The 15,509-nt window shown below is 29.0% G+C and overlaps 1 protein-coding gene across 1 annotated transcript; it reads left to right on the top strand.

The window, feature by feature from the left end:
* The first annotated feature begins 10,192 nt into the window (after positions 1 to 10,192).
* On the top strand, positions 10,193 to 14,843 carry LOC125809692 (WRKY transcription factor 72B). The gene is made up of 6 exons (XM_049489287.1): positions 10,193 to 10,334; positions 10,711 to 10,785; positions 11,532 to 11,618; positions 12,302 to 12,850; positions 13,009 to 13,122; positions 13,715 to 14,843. The coding sequence occupies exons 1-6, from the start codon at positions 10,251 to 10,253 to the stop codon at positions 14,699 to 14,701; spliced, it is 1,896 nt and encodes a 631-aa protein (XP_049345244.1). The 5' UTR covers positions 10,193 to 10,250; the 3' UTR covers positions 14,702 to 14,843.
* The last annotated feature ends 666 nt before the right edge of the window (positions 14,844 to 15,509 follow it).

The raw sequence follows: 15,509 nt of genomic DNA, 5'->3' as shown, positions 1-15,509 counted from the left end.
TATCATCTCTCTGTCGTAAACGACTTGAGAAAAAATGATTTGAATTGTTATTGTCCCATTAATTAAGGAGATTTAATTTTAAGATAATTATTCAATATCATATTTAAGAGATTTGTGTATCTTATTTAACTTTTCAAAATATATGATATAACTATTAAAATATTGTATTACATGTTATTTTTTTTGAACTAAAGATAAAATATGTATATATGGTAGTGTAATATGTTTACATAGGTAGTTTCCCCTTACATTATTGGGCTTATGGGCTTGAAGAAAGATGGGCCATAAAAACAAAAGCATATGGATTAGTAGTAGGTATGCTTACGGAGAATAATAAGAAGAGACGGTTGTAGCTTTTAGAGACTAACTACTTACTATATACTTACGCAAGTACTCAAAATTACAGAAATTTTCGCTAGATACTTATTTTTGCAATAATTATTTAGTAAATGATCATTTTCGTAGTTTAAAAACATTCTAGATCACACTTCAAAGATTCTTTTGGACAATCTGAAATTTTTTATGAGAAAACTTAGGCCAATATTTAAAACCGATATTACAATGTTTAGATGTCATTCGTTGTTTTATTTGTAAGATTGAATTTAATATTATCAAATATTATATCCGTCAAATCTAACGTTGTCAACTGCATGTCATGCATGGTAATTCAGCAAGGGATACAATTGCAAGACTTTGTAAATAAAGCCAAAATCTAAATAGTGATTTTGAAAGTGTGAATTTGCATAAATCAAACCACTAATTAAGACATCGTGGTCAACTTTATTTATGAAAAAATTAGATAGAGGTTGAAAATGAATATTAAAGAAAAGTAACACGTTATAGCCACGCCAATATTTGAAAATGAAGTTCAATTCCTAGTAGAGTATGAATATTGTTTGAGGATATATTTAACCAAACATGGTATTATGAAGTCCAAGTTGTAGATACTATACATTAAAGACCATTGGCTATTTGAGAAGCTGCCTGCATCATTGTTTTTTCTATCATGAGTAGGGGTGTGCAAAAATCGAACCGACCGATAAATCGAACCGAAAAAAATGTTATTGGGTTAACGGTTTCTTAATGGTTTTATAAAAAAAAATTATTGGGTTATCGGTTCGGTATTGATTTTTTAATATTGGGTTATTGGGTAAACCGATAACCCATTAAGAGTTAAGACTATAGTAATTTAATACTTTTACATATACATACATATTAATAAATATTAATCTCAATATCTTAATAGTTATGTCTTTGTCATTTAGCCATCAATTCATACTTCGCTGTGACTTTGAGTTCACAACTTTACATTATACAAATCGTCAAAACTTAAAGTAAGAATCATATTCCTCTTTATTTCTCTGTGTGTTACACATGTACTATAGTTCTTTTCATGTTTGTTATTATTATTTCTATTTTATGAGCTTTTGTAAAGCTACATTATTGTCTTGTCGTGTCAAATTTATTAGAGAAGTCGTATATTTATTTTATAAGCATATTCTTATTGGTTAAACCGAAAACCGAACCGTTAAAGACCAAAACCGATAAAAAATTATCTTATTGGTTCGTTATTGGTTTAGCGTATTTAAAAACCGAAAACCAATAAACCAAACCGATAATTCATAAAACTGAACCGAATCGACCGATGTACACCCTAATGAGGAGCATTGACCCTTTCTCATAATGCTCTGACCTATATATCACTGGTTAATTTGGTGTATTCATGTGCAAATTCATGGCATTCACTTTGCGTTTGGTTTCTGATATCCATCTGATTAAATTCGTGACATTCACTTTATTTTTGTTTATTAATGGATGAGCTACAAACCTATTTCTTCCATCCATTTTTTTTTTTTGTCTAATATTGAGTTAGCGTATTTATTATGAGTATATCATCTTTTTGAATATAATAAATTTAATATCTTGAAAATGACTATTATTAATAATAATAAGGGCTAATGAGGAACTAATTAAGTAATGAATTATCTGTTGATTTTTCAAACAGGATAAGCTAGTAAAATCGTAAAAGTCAACATCTATTTTTAGTATAATGGACAAGTAAAAGTGAACGAAAGGAGTACTAATCAACTCCTAATTAATTCATACACACCAAACCACTTTATTTGTCACATTTTAGTTTATACGCCCTTAAGAAACTACATGATTTGACTATCATGCCTTTACTTATTATTTTTAATTATTTAAAATGTTAATCTTATCGAGTATCTTTCGGAAACAACCTCTCTATATCTACGAGATAGTGATAAAGTCTATGTACACTCTCCACTCTCCAAACCCCACTTAATGAGATTTTACTGGGTATATTATATTATTATTGTATTTAAAATGTTAGTATTTGTGTAAGTAATATGCCCCCTATTTATATAATGCATTTTAATTGAGCACAAAATTTAAGTGATAAAAACTTTTGAAACGATGATTTTGAAAGAGTCATAGATATTTTATGTAGTTATAAATTATTAAATTAAAAATAAAACTAAAAGTGTTTCTACGTATAATATCTTAAAATACTTATTATTTTTCATGGGACAAACATAAATTTAGAAATGCATTATATAAATTAATACATATGAAATATTATTTTGAAAAGAAATAAGACGTTAGGGGTATAGATGAGGTATACTATATTTGCCATCGTCTTAGAGCAATGTAACCGTTTTAGAATTCATATTTAAGTTATAGTCAAAGTTAATATAACTTGCAAAAATAACTTTATGAGTGTCAAAGTTTTAAAAATTCCAGTATACACATATGAAGTTTGACTTATATATCCATTTAAAATATAGTTTAGATATGCGTCTAAAATTTGGTTCATATTCTACGAATTTTGTTAATGTGATGTGTTTACCCTCATGGCTCTTCGTTGCTTTTAAAGCTTAACAATTCGCTTCCGGATTATCGTATACCCTCCAACTCATCACTATTTTTTTATTAATGAAATAGAAGTCGTAATTGGTAAATGGTAATTAATCATTATTTAAGCTTTTTAAATATGATTAATTGTTTAATATTGTTCTATAAATTTAATGACCACTAATCTAAAGTATACATGTCTATTGCGTTACTTCGGACTTAGCTTGGTTAGCTCTTTCATAAAAATGCCTTTATTTATAAGCAATAACTAATAGCTTGTCTGGTTAAGTTTGTGAGGGATTAAAAATATATATTTGCTTTCAAAAATTATTTATTTAAAAAGAATAAGGTGTTTAGTCAATTTTAGAATAAGTGGTTTGGAAGAGTAGCAAAGCTAAAAATAATAATTTTTCAAACAAAAAATACGTACTTTTGACAAAAATGTATATAAAAGTAGTTTTTAAAAGTTTAGTCCGTTAATTGTTACTCAAAAGTGTTTTTAAAATTTATTGGTCAAACAAATGGCTTCTCAATAAAATTTTTAATTTTTTTTAATAAGTTAATTTTAGAAGTTTGTTCAAATAGAAGTAAGTAAAAACTTGTTATATTCTGAAAAGGTAAGACTTATTCGTTAATTCACATATAGTATCAATATCAACCCAATGAATATGAGACACATACCTTTATATACAACCTTATCACTAAACCATAATTGACTAATACATATTATAATTTCAACTTTTTATTTAGCTATAGTAAAATAATATATTTTTTTATAAATACTAAATGCACCTAAAATTTACATTTTAGAAGATGATTGAACCATAATTGCGTGGGCATTAATATACAGTATATATATTTACGATGGCTTTTAATTTGGTGATATTGGATATCGAGAAAAATATTTTCTTGATTATTTGTCAAAATGTTTTGAAATCATTCTCTTAAGTTTCTGAAAAATCAGTAGAATTAAGGATTATATCCTAGTGAAAATAGGAAAAAACAAGTTTCATACATATTTGATTGTCTCCTCCCCTACTACCAAACCAACCACTCCTTGTCTACCCCACCCGCCACCCCGACCCCCAACTCGCTCCAGCGTTTTTTTCTATGTTATATATACAAATACCTTTAAAAAAATATATTTTTATTTATTTATTGAATACTAGAAAAATAATAACAAAATCACCGATTTTACATAACTTTTTCCCTTCGTATCTACAAACTTAAAAATTTCCAATGTATTATTAGTCTTAATCCCTCTCTGAATTATGATGGATTATCATTAATGTCGTCAGCATTCGAGCAAATGGACCAATATAGTCTTTCAGTATTTGTACAATAAGCTGTAATTAGAGAACATTTCAAAGCATGGATTATAAAATTAAATCTCAGTCATTAATTAAAAATAATCCCACTTAAGTATAGTTGGTGTTTAAATTAATTAGATGCCAACAAAAACCGTTGACCTTAATTATAAATATATACCACCTCTCAATTTAAATAGCCAAGAATCTAGCAAAAAAGTCTTAGTGCTGTGGTTTTCTTTAATTATAATTAATTCCCGTTAATCCATTATACATGGCTGCCACAATTCATGACTTAATTTATTAATTTGTTTCTTTAGTATTTTAATTTGTTTGTATGACTGGTGAGAAACCAAGTCCTAAATTGTACTATAAATTGATTTAGTTTTATTGTTATTAGTTCTTAGATCATGTTTGAAGAATTAAGAAAAGCAAATTGATAAAATATCTGCATGATGGAACGGATGACATGAAGGCTACAAGGTGTCAAAATAATAAAATAATAATTATAAAGAAAAAAAAATCATTGACCTAATTAGCATTTAATTATTACTCTAACAATTGAGGCATTGTTGCTTACATGTTTGGTATAACAACTCCCCCCCACCCCCTCCTCCCACACACACAATCCAATTGAGTTAATAAAAAAAATGTCAAACACCAACAACAAAAAAAACAAATAAATTCATTTAGTTATGATCCACAATGTCTTTCATGAGTTAATTTTTTTATATAGGGATAATATACAAAATTTCATACACAATCAAATCATTAGGTTATAAGTAATCATCTTGGATAAATTTGTAATTTAGAGAGGGAAAATTAGTGACTAGTTTTGATGCTGAATTATTCGAAATAGAATAATTTTATCATCAATTAAATTTTTTTTATCAAAAAATTCTATCACTAGCAAAGTAGCTCAACGATGGCCTCCCACTAAATGTTATTCCTGCTTGAATGAAAAAGGGCCAATGTTGTCCAACGTCTACACGTCAAATGATATCATCCCAAACAAATTGGAGTCAATGAAATTAATTAGATCTCTAGTAATTAAATCAAGTTCATTATTAATTAATAATTATTTGGGTTAAATGTACAATATAAATTATGGGTTGAAACCCATTAAAGTCGAAATTTTGAATGAATGTAATTTCTGATAATTATGACCCACAAAATATAGGAAAGCTACCAGAAAGGATATGAATATGACGGAGGTTTCTTTCGTATAAAAAGTGTGTTGGGGAGACCAAGAAAGATGGATTGAATCAAGAGGTGATACTTATGCCTCTTTTTTCTCGATAGGATTCCCATTATTATGATTATTCATTTGTTTGAAGCTATCTCTCCAAATGTTTCTTAATTAGGGTCATTTGGATTCCTTAATGTAAATATATGATTTAAGGAATTAGGGAATAACTCGTTAAAAGCATTAGATTTTTATGTATTATTCATGCATATAACTGCACCTTGTCCGCTATCTGCACCACTACCAAATTGTACAAAAATATTGTTTAGATTATATTACTTGCAGGGTTATTTCTAACTAATTATAACAGAGCAATATATATATATATATATATATATATATATATTATATTACTTGCAGGGTTATTTCTAACTAATTATAACAGAGCAATATATATATATATATATATTTTATTTTTTTTTATTTTTTTTTGGGAAAGAGGTTAATATAGTCTACTTAGATAAGCTTATGGAAAACTAAAAGTAATGTTTATTTTCTTTTTAAAGAAAATCTTATTTTAACTTTGCTTTCCGCAACTTAAATTGTTTGGTCTTCCTATTTGCTTTGGATTGAGGTGTTTGGCGAACTTTTAGAGGAACACTTTTGTAATGTTGATCAATCGTAAATTGTTGTTCTAATATTGACAAAAATATTTTTCAAACAAACTAGCCAAACTCAAACGATTAGTATCAAAATATAAGTAAATTTTGAAAATTTGGTCAAATAAACGATATAAAGTCCCTTTTAATAACATACTCCTCACATCACCTTGTGGATGCGTATAGGACTGCTTCATATTTTTTGACGTGCTAGTCGAGTTAAGTTCTTTGTTTTGACTTTTGACAAGAATAAATGAATAGTTGAATACAATGTATTTAAACTGAAAAAACAATAAAATACAATGTATTTAAATGGAAAATAACCGCATCAAGACTCTGCACCAATTTGCACTTAATTAGGGAAGATGGGCCTAATTAATTTAACACGAACGTTTTAAGGAGAATTTAATTTTAATTTTTGATAAAAGGCTCTAAACCAATTATAGATTTCAAAAGTTTTAAATCCAAAATATAGTTTAACTTCATGGCATTCCTGCTTATATATATATATATATTACAAGCTTTTATGAAAATTAATTAGGTTTTCAACGAGCTATAGCTTTGCCATTCATACAGTGCACTTTACATTCGAGTGCGCAGTAATTTATAATATGTGTTAGATTAGCAATACAGAGAAGCACGTAAAAAATGAATGTTACGCTAAACAAATGGATCTTGGATCAATTTTAAGTTTAAACAACAAAAGATAAAAGATTATCTTAGGTCATATATATAAAGAGATTATCCATCTCATAATTGATCGGTCTGACTTGTGAGACTTCTTCAACACCCCCTCGTGTTTAGAACTGAACATCTGAAGCGTAAACAATTTTAAAATAATTCATGTCCAATATCATGAACGAGAATTCAGGGGTCTTGTTTCTACCCCAATCCAATAAGTAGCTTAAAATGTGAGGATTGTTCAAGTCATATAAAAAGGAATCCGGAGCCAAAAGAGTAATTTTTTTCCTTTAAAAAACATAAATGGTATATCAAAAAAAAATTAAACCAAAAGGGTAAAATCGCTCTTGAGGGAGCGATATCTTTAGTACAAAATTGACTCCGTTTACGCCATTAAAAAAGAAAATTAAAATCGCTGCCCCAACATCAATATTGTCTAAAAAATATTTATTTTTTAAAATTAAAATCTTAAATTTTTTATTTTTGATTTTCCTCAAACATTTTAATTTTTTTTTATCAGTAGTACTTGAACAATAGGCACTAGGCCGTTGATACATGCAATTTTATTAGGAATTTTTTTTGAACAATAGGCCAAAGCAAAGATAATTAAAAAAATAAAAAAAATTGAGGAAAATTGCTGCTCATGCAGCGATTTCATTTTACTTTTTCTTTTTTTAAAAAAAAATCTTAAGGAAATCGCTGCTCAGCGATTTTAATTTTATATATATTTTTTAAAAGATCGCTGCTGGTGCAGCGATTTTAGTTTTAAACAATAAATATTTTTTTGACAAAATCACTGTTGTGGCAGCGATTTTAATTTCTTTTAACAGCATAAACGGAGTCAATTTTATACTAAAGATATCGCTCCCTCAGGAGCGATTTTACTCTCTTGGTTTAATTTTTTTGATATACCGTTTATGTTTTTTGAAGGAAAAAAATTACCCTTTTGACTCCGGACTCATATAAAAAGACCACTCAATATTTCATAATTGACCGATGTGAAACTTTTTCAACCGTTACACTCTTATTAATAAGAAAAAATCTCTAGATTAAGGGTGTGTTTGGAATGAAAGAAAACATTTTCGTTTTTCTTATTTTTTCATATTTGGTTGGACAAATTATTTAGATTTTTTTTTTTTTCTCTTTAAGAAAACAAGTTCCTTAAAAATGAGAAAAAACTAACTTTCTTAATATAAATACGGAAAACAAGTTCTATAATTAATATTTTCTGTGTATTGTATCTTCCCACACACCCAATGTCCTACACCCCACCCCCTTTCACACCTATACTTTTTTACTAGATTACATATAAATACTTTTGAGATGACATTTTATTTATTTATTTAATTATCAAACAATAATAAATAAATAAATTAATTAATCAACTTAAATTCCAAAAAAAAAAAACTTTCAGAAAAAACATTTTTCATGAAAAATATTCTCCGCGTCAAACGTACCCTAAAGTGTCTTTGCACTAGCCACTAGGGGAAAAAGTCCAACTTTACCCTTATTAAAGTGTGACTCAACCATATCTCTGTCTTTACAATTTTGGCGCAAAATTACAGTCACTCACATAATAGACCAAATTTCTTTGCTCTCACTCTCGTTCTTTAAATTCATAGAAAAATTAAGAAAAGAGTACTGAAAAATGGTGCATTACTACAATGTATTTTATTTTTTTTAAAATAAAGGCTGACTGGCAACAAATAAAGTCAATTAATTAATGATCTCCACTGTCAAATCAAGCAAATTGAAATTAGAAAAAAATTGGAGGGCGGGGGGGGGGGGGAGAGGGGCCTCAAATTGTTTCCTGTCTGGGTTTTGGAACCTACCTTGGAACCCCAATTAAATTCGAATCACGTATTGTAGGATCCATTTGAGGGTGACGCTCCCAATAAAATATTTTTCATACCCAGAGCTCGAACCGAGAACTCTGATTAAAAAGGTGAAACAATCACACCACTATATCACAACTCATATTGATGGGACCACAAATCTCTTATTATCAAATGATAGATTAACTTCCCGACATTTGGTGGTCCATTTGAAAGGGCCAATACAACTTGATGATTTGATCGATCGATCGATGGACCCTTCTTGTTTATTTTTGTAAAGAATCTAACTTCACTAAAATACAAATTCTATTTAAAACGAAAAGATATTAATTAGGTGAACCTTTTGTTTTCGTATCAATAAATATTATTTCAGCAGCCTAATAATTACTTATGTAACACAGTATTACTCCTTTAAGAATTTCACAATTCAAAGGTCGACTTGTAGACTCATTATTAGTTTTTAAATTATTGTTTGAACCAAAAATAACATTTGACTTATAATTAAAAGACGAAGGAGAATTAAGCTCTTAATTAACTATTCCATATGAATTATGATGACCTTAAGTTTTGTTCGTTGACATTATGCATAATTTTTATATCCCACTAGATTTAATTTACCTACGAAAATGGTGTAAACATGACTTCATAGAAGGCAACCTAATATATATATGTTAACATGAAAATTAAATTACTCCCTCTATCACATTTCATGTGATGTGCATCATTGATTCGAAGTATGATATTGGTTTATAAACAATCAAAAATATTATGTGAATTCAAACATATATAATCTTCAAAAAAATTGTAATTTACATATTTAATAACTACATAATAAATACCATAAGTCATATATATATGAAAGAAAATCGTGGTGAAAAGAGAAAAAGATAAAACTCATTTTGACTCTTCAAATAGTATATATATTGTGTCACATGATAAAGACTAAAGTGGGACAACATGAACGATAAATTACCATGAAAGAATGTAGTGGGATAATTGGACTAATCTTTACATCATTAACCTGATGAGTGAGTTTTGAGTTCAATCCTTAAGAATTGTAAACCCCTTTAGTATAAAATAGTTTTACCACTTAGTTCGACATGTATATCATGGATCTGCACTAAACAAGCCAACAATAACATATGACCAGTAAAATCTCGATAAGTGGCCATGCTAACATATAGATCGGAATTCAGATAATGGATTATATTTCAATACGTTCGGAATTAAGTTATCACGTTACCATTTGACTGGCAAATAATGTGGCCATGTGACTTAGGAAACTTCAACAATAGCTGTGGCAACTTGGAGAAAAAGAAAGAAAATAAAGAGAAAAATATAATTAATTAACCTAGATATGAAGAGACACCGACCATTGCGGAGTATATCTAAAAAATAAAAGGACTTAAACGTTGAAGTTGAATATTTCTTCTTCTATAGCCGTTTTTTTTAATATCCATTTTTTCCAAGTAAGACAATATATTATACATAAAATCATAGTATATTTATTACTTAAAGTTGTGAACAATTGGTGCATTGACATTTTTGTTTAATTTATGTGCTGTTAATTAAGCCACTGAGTTTGAATCATTTTAAAAGAAGTCAAACACTGGTAGCTCTTCTTTATAAAAGAAAAACTATATTGCTAAAGTTGGAGAAATCTATCTAGCTAGCCAGAGAAATTAAAAGGAGATAATTAGGTCTATACATGGAGAACAAGAACAAAGCTGAATATTATAGTCCTGATGATGAATATCGCGATATCGATGATCAAGAAAATATTGTCCATCAGGTATAAACTTTTATCAATACAAGTTTAATTTTTTTGGATCAAACTTCTGAAACTTGAATTTGTTATATATTCATAATTCTTGCTATACGTACACTTAGTTAAAAAATTGAAAAAAAAAATATCATCACAACGATCGATTTGCAGACTCATGATTGTAAAGATTGAACAGAATTCTCAATCCATCTCATGAGCTTGCATTTCAAATCACAATTCAGAATAATCTCTTCACATTTTATATATTATGAGTCTGTAAAAGATGATGGTTCTAATAATGAACCAATAATTAACGTGAGTTTGTTAATTAATTCAATACACTTCATCAACTATATATTATTTAGTTCCTCGTAAGATTAATTATGTTTTGTGCTTAATTTAGTTTGGAAAGGGAGATGATAAGTCAAAGCCATCCTCCCCTCACCACAAGGATTACATGAACATTGACAATATAGAGGTAATTAGTTAATGGAACAAATTAAACTCATTCTAATTTCAATGAATTAATTATGTAAATATTTTAGAAACTTAATTTATATGATTCTTATTTGTCATGTATCCTTTCCGTGAGTTAATTTGATACTAATATTTATTGTACACAATTGATTATTTTTGCCCAGAAAAGAGAAAAATAAATAACAGTTGCTTATAATTAGTACAGTAGTGGTTAGGTTGATCTCGTCACACTTGCGAATTGGTCAAAATCTTAGGAGTAAAAAAGTTACCTAATATATAAATAATGTCCAATGAATATATATATATATAGTGAATTCATAAATTAAAAATAAGTAAGTTAGTACCTCCTCTGTCTCAAAATAAGTGTCGCTTTAATGAAAAATCTAAATAAGCTAAAACATATCACTTATTTTGAGACGATCGATGAAAGCAATAGGATAATGAAAAATGTGAAAACCTAATTAATTTCATGATTGGAGGCTCCAAGACGCGATAAAGCAACTTGCTTGAGTAGAAAAAGTCTTCTTAACGAGCATAGCTATCAAATAAATTTCATCCTTTTTCTAAACCGTTGACCGTTGACTTGTTGTATGTATATATGTCATACTTAATCATCAGATACGACTTTTCATGACATTTAATTTGACAAACTACATATTCTAGGGCAAAAATTATACAGATTTGTTTGTTTATATGTATTATTATTCCTTCACATTAATAGGTGTCTAATTTTTATGCTTTCAATAGGGAGGTGCTGTTAATGTTATGGTAAAGAGAGAAAGATCCCCACAAGAACACAACTCAATGGCTTCTACATCTACTCACAAAGAACAGGTTTGGTTTAATATATACTTTTACAAGTTGAATTTTAGAATTGATTTATCATATGATCGGATCCCAAACAGATTCTTATAGTTTAAGTAATTAAACACAAAAAGATTCACCCCATTCTCTGGTGATGCCCCAATATTTCCGCTATTGGTTATTCGATCATGAATTAATGAGAAATATATGTTATAAAACATGATTTTTTTCCCACTGAATAATCTCTACGGGAGAACACAGGATGGAAAACCGATTCTCACTGCAATACTGAGAATCTTTCTATTTTTTCGGTTTGAAAACACTAGTATTATTTTTTTCTTTTCTCACGATTCAATCAAAATATCTGTGATAATATAGCTCTGAGACATTTTTTAGTGGGAAATTTTAATGGAGAATAGTGATTTTTTACTAGTATGCCCTTATATATTTGAGGAATAAACATAATATTCTTTCGTCCTTGATCTATCCGTTTCAATAAATATGATACTATTTTTTTTAAATAGTTGAAAAAAGGACGATTTTTTTTCTAAATTTAGAAACAATTTAACTTAGTTTCATTCTTAGTACCCCTCGTGAATCCTTTTATAATCACACAAAAAGTTATACATGTCTAAATTTACATGTTTCAAAATCACTACAACATTAAGACCATAAGTTTTAAATGTCTTCGCTCTCTTTCTTAAAAATCGTAGGAGGATCAGCTTGCATCAGCCAAAGTTGAAATGCGAGAAGTAATGGAAGAAAATGAGAGGCTTCGAATGCACTTAGATCGAATGATGAAGGGATATCGTAATCTCCAGAATCAATTCCACGATATCGTTAAAAAAGAAACTGATAAAAAATCAAGCAGTACTGTCAACACTAGTACTCATCATGATCATGAATCTGATCAAGAAGCTGATCAATTTGTGTCCCTCAGCTTAGGAAGAACTACAAGCGATATGAAAAAAGACGAGTTAAAGAAAGATAAAGTTCATGACGATGAAGGAGGAGTTAATAATAATAAAAGCCTTGATTTAGGATTGGATTGCAAGTTTGAAACAACTCCAACAGAATGTTCACCGCTGAATTATAGTCCGGAGAATAGCTTAGACGATCAAGCTAATAAGGATGAAAATGGAGAGACGTCGAATAAAAATCCCAAGACGTTGAGAAATAATGGAGATGGAGATGATGTTTCGCAACAAAACCCTACTAAAAGAGCTAGGGTTTCTGTTAGAATCAGATGTGATGCCCCTACGGTAAGGCTTTTTTTTTTTTTTTTTTTGTATACATGCATGCATTTTGTGACATTGATTATAATTAAGTAAAGAATGCAATCTAATTTATGTATTTAATTGTGTTAATAATCATTTCTCTTTAATTTTTAATTTATTTTTTTGGTAATATTATTGAACAGATGAATGATGGATGCCAATGGAGAAAATATGGTCAAAAAATTGCAAAAGGAAATCCATGCCCTCGAGCTTACTATCGTTGCACCGTAGCACCAAATTGCCCAGTTAGAAAGCAGGTAATATATATAGATTTACAAAAATATCAACATAAGTTGTGGTGGGATAATTGAAATTACTTTATTCTTAACTAGATATGTCTCGAGTTTGAACCCATATATCAATGGTAAAAATCCTGTACAATGCATGAATCCGTAATCAGGCTCTTATAGAACACCAAATAAAAGTCATGTCCTATGGAAGCTTATTTAATCCTTACAGATTAATTTAGCTTATTTACTAAAAGTGTAAACTATTATTCCACTTTTATAGTAATTAACTCAATTGATTTTATCTTATTCATCATAGTTTATCTTGATACAATTTTTTTATAAAAATAATAAAAGATTTTTAAAATTTGTGATCTCAAATACACCATTACATTTGTGTGATTATAAATTTTAAAGCTTCTTATTAAGAAAATATACCTAGGAAGTAGTATAAATAAAGTGAAAGGGACTAATAATTTAGGAAGTATTACTGATTATCTTTTAGGTGATCTGGTAAATATTTTATAGTAATCCAATTTAGTATTAGTGCATTATAATGGTAATGATATTGCGTTGCTACTCTTTAGCTAATGGCCACAATTGTTACTTCTTGGTTTTGTAGGTTCAAAGATGTGCCGAAGACATGTCAATATTGATCACCACATATGAAGGAACACACAACCATACTCTTCCTCTTTCAGCCACCGCAATGGCTTCCACCACCTCAGCTGCCGCTAGCATGCTGTTATCTGGTTCGTCTAATTCATCAGACCCAAACCCACAAGTAACTGCCACCACCACCACCACCCCTACTTCCACTACTTCTGCCAATATCAACGGACTTAACTTCTATCTCTCTGATACCTCAAAATATAACAAGTCGCCATATTACTTTCCTAATTCATCCATCTCAACATCCGCACCTAACTCCCTCCCTACAATTACACTCGATTTGACTTCCACTTCGTCCTCGTCCTCCTCCTCCTTATCTCATCTAAACAGAATGAGTCACAATTTTCCAACTAGATATAATTACAATAACAATAATTCCTCCACAAACCTCAATTTTAGCTCAGTACTTGAATCCAATTCCCTTCCCATTTCTTGGACCAATAATTATCCAAATCAAGCTTATAACAAAAATAACCAAAATTTTGGTTCTCTTACATTTTCATCAAGATCAAGTCAAGATAACATTTTCCAATCATATTTACAAAAAAATACTACACAATCTTCTTTACCACCAGAGACAATTGCAGCCGCAACCAAAGCAATAACATCAGACCCAAATTTTCACTCTGCATTAGCTGCAGCTCTTACATCAATCATTGGAAATTCTGGAATTGAAAATAAATCTAGCCATGTTACGGAGCCATTTCCAATTTTGTCCAGTCTCCCATCAAGCTCAAATCCGAACAAATGTTCGTCAAGTTTTTTAAATAAGCCAACCTCTTCTGCTTCCGCGAATAATAATAATAATAATAGTAATAGTACACAGCAGCCTGGAAATAATAGCATGGTGTTTTTCGGGCAATCCTCTTCTTCATTGCCATTTTCGACGTCTAATAAGGGTAAATCTACCTCTCCTAGTGATAGTAAGTTCGATTGATTATTTTTTTTTTTCATGTTTTACCTTGGAAATGGACTTTGTACGTAGTTAGCAGGATTAATCATCTGTATAGTTTGTAGATATGTTTTAGTGTCATGAACAATTGACACTTTGGAATTAGCATTTGCAATTTGTTGTTGTTAACTTGAATATTGTTGTAAGATTCTCGTACAAATGTAGATTTTTTTTTAGTAGATGGATTGTTTGCTACATTTTTTATTTTTTTTTGTGTTTACAAAGATGACTGGGATATTACAAACAGTCCTGAAGATTTAGCAAAAAAATAAAAAATAAATTGATGCGAAATTTTCATTTATATTGAATATGTTATTGTTGTTACGTTGGTCAATTTATCAATGAAACCTATTGCAGCAAATAGTAATGATACTATTTAGGTTGGTAAATTAACATTTCATCGAAACAATAATCAAACACATTGATAAACTTCTAGTATAATATCTCTAATTTGATACAGTATTAGATAATTATTAAATTGTTTGTGTTAGTGGGTTTTTAAGTCTATTTTTTTCGAATCTAATAATTAGCACAATAATTTGAAATTGAAAAAAATATAGTGGGTTGTCTATCAATCAACTATGATTCAATTTCTGGAATAAAATATACAAAATTGAACTATACAATATACATTGACTAACACACATACAAATACGTCACATACTGCGTTCAACTTACAGATAACTTACAATTATTTTTGCCTATTTTAGTCTAATTCATTTAAATTTATATAACTTTCAACTTATTTTAACCCGCTCAAATTCAGCCGAACTCGCTTATTTAACACCACTAT

The sequence above is a fragment of the Solanum verrucosum genome, unplaced genomic scaffold, assembly GCF_900185275.1.
Source record: "Solanum verrucosum unplaced genomic scaffold, falcon-dt-bn FXZP01000121.1, whole genome shotgun sequence".
NCBI classification, from domain to species: domain Eukaryota; kingdom Viridiplantae; phylum Streptophyta; class Magnoliopsida; order Solanales; family Solanaceae; genus Solanum; species Solanum verrucosum.
The sequence above is the reverse complement of the archived record's forward strand: the minus strand, read 5'-3'. Positions and strand labels throughout refer to the sequence as shown.

What these genes read in the sequence shown, in the direction of transcription:
- LOC125809692 (XM_049489287.1), top strand. Translation starts at nt 10,251, where the DNA reads ATGGAGAACAAGAACAAAGCTGAATATTATAGTCCTGATGATGAATAT. An exon ending in TGAACATTGACAATATAGAG is followed by an intron (nt 10,786 to 11,531) that starts GTAATTAGTTAA and finishes TGCTTTCAATAG; the next exon opens with GGAGGTGCTGTTAATGTTAT. An exon ending in ATTGCCCAGTTAGAAAGCAG is followed by an intron (nt 13,123 to 13,714) that starts GTAATATATATA and finishes TTGGTTTTGTAG; the next exon opens with GTTCAAAGATGTGCCGAAGA.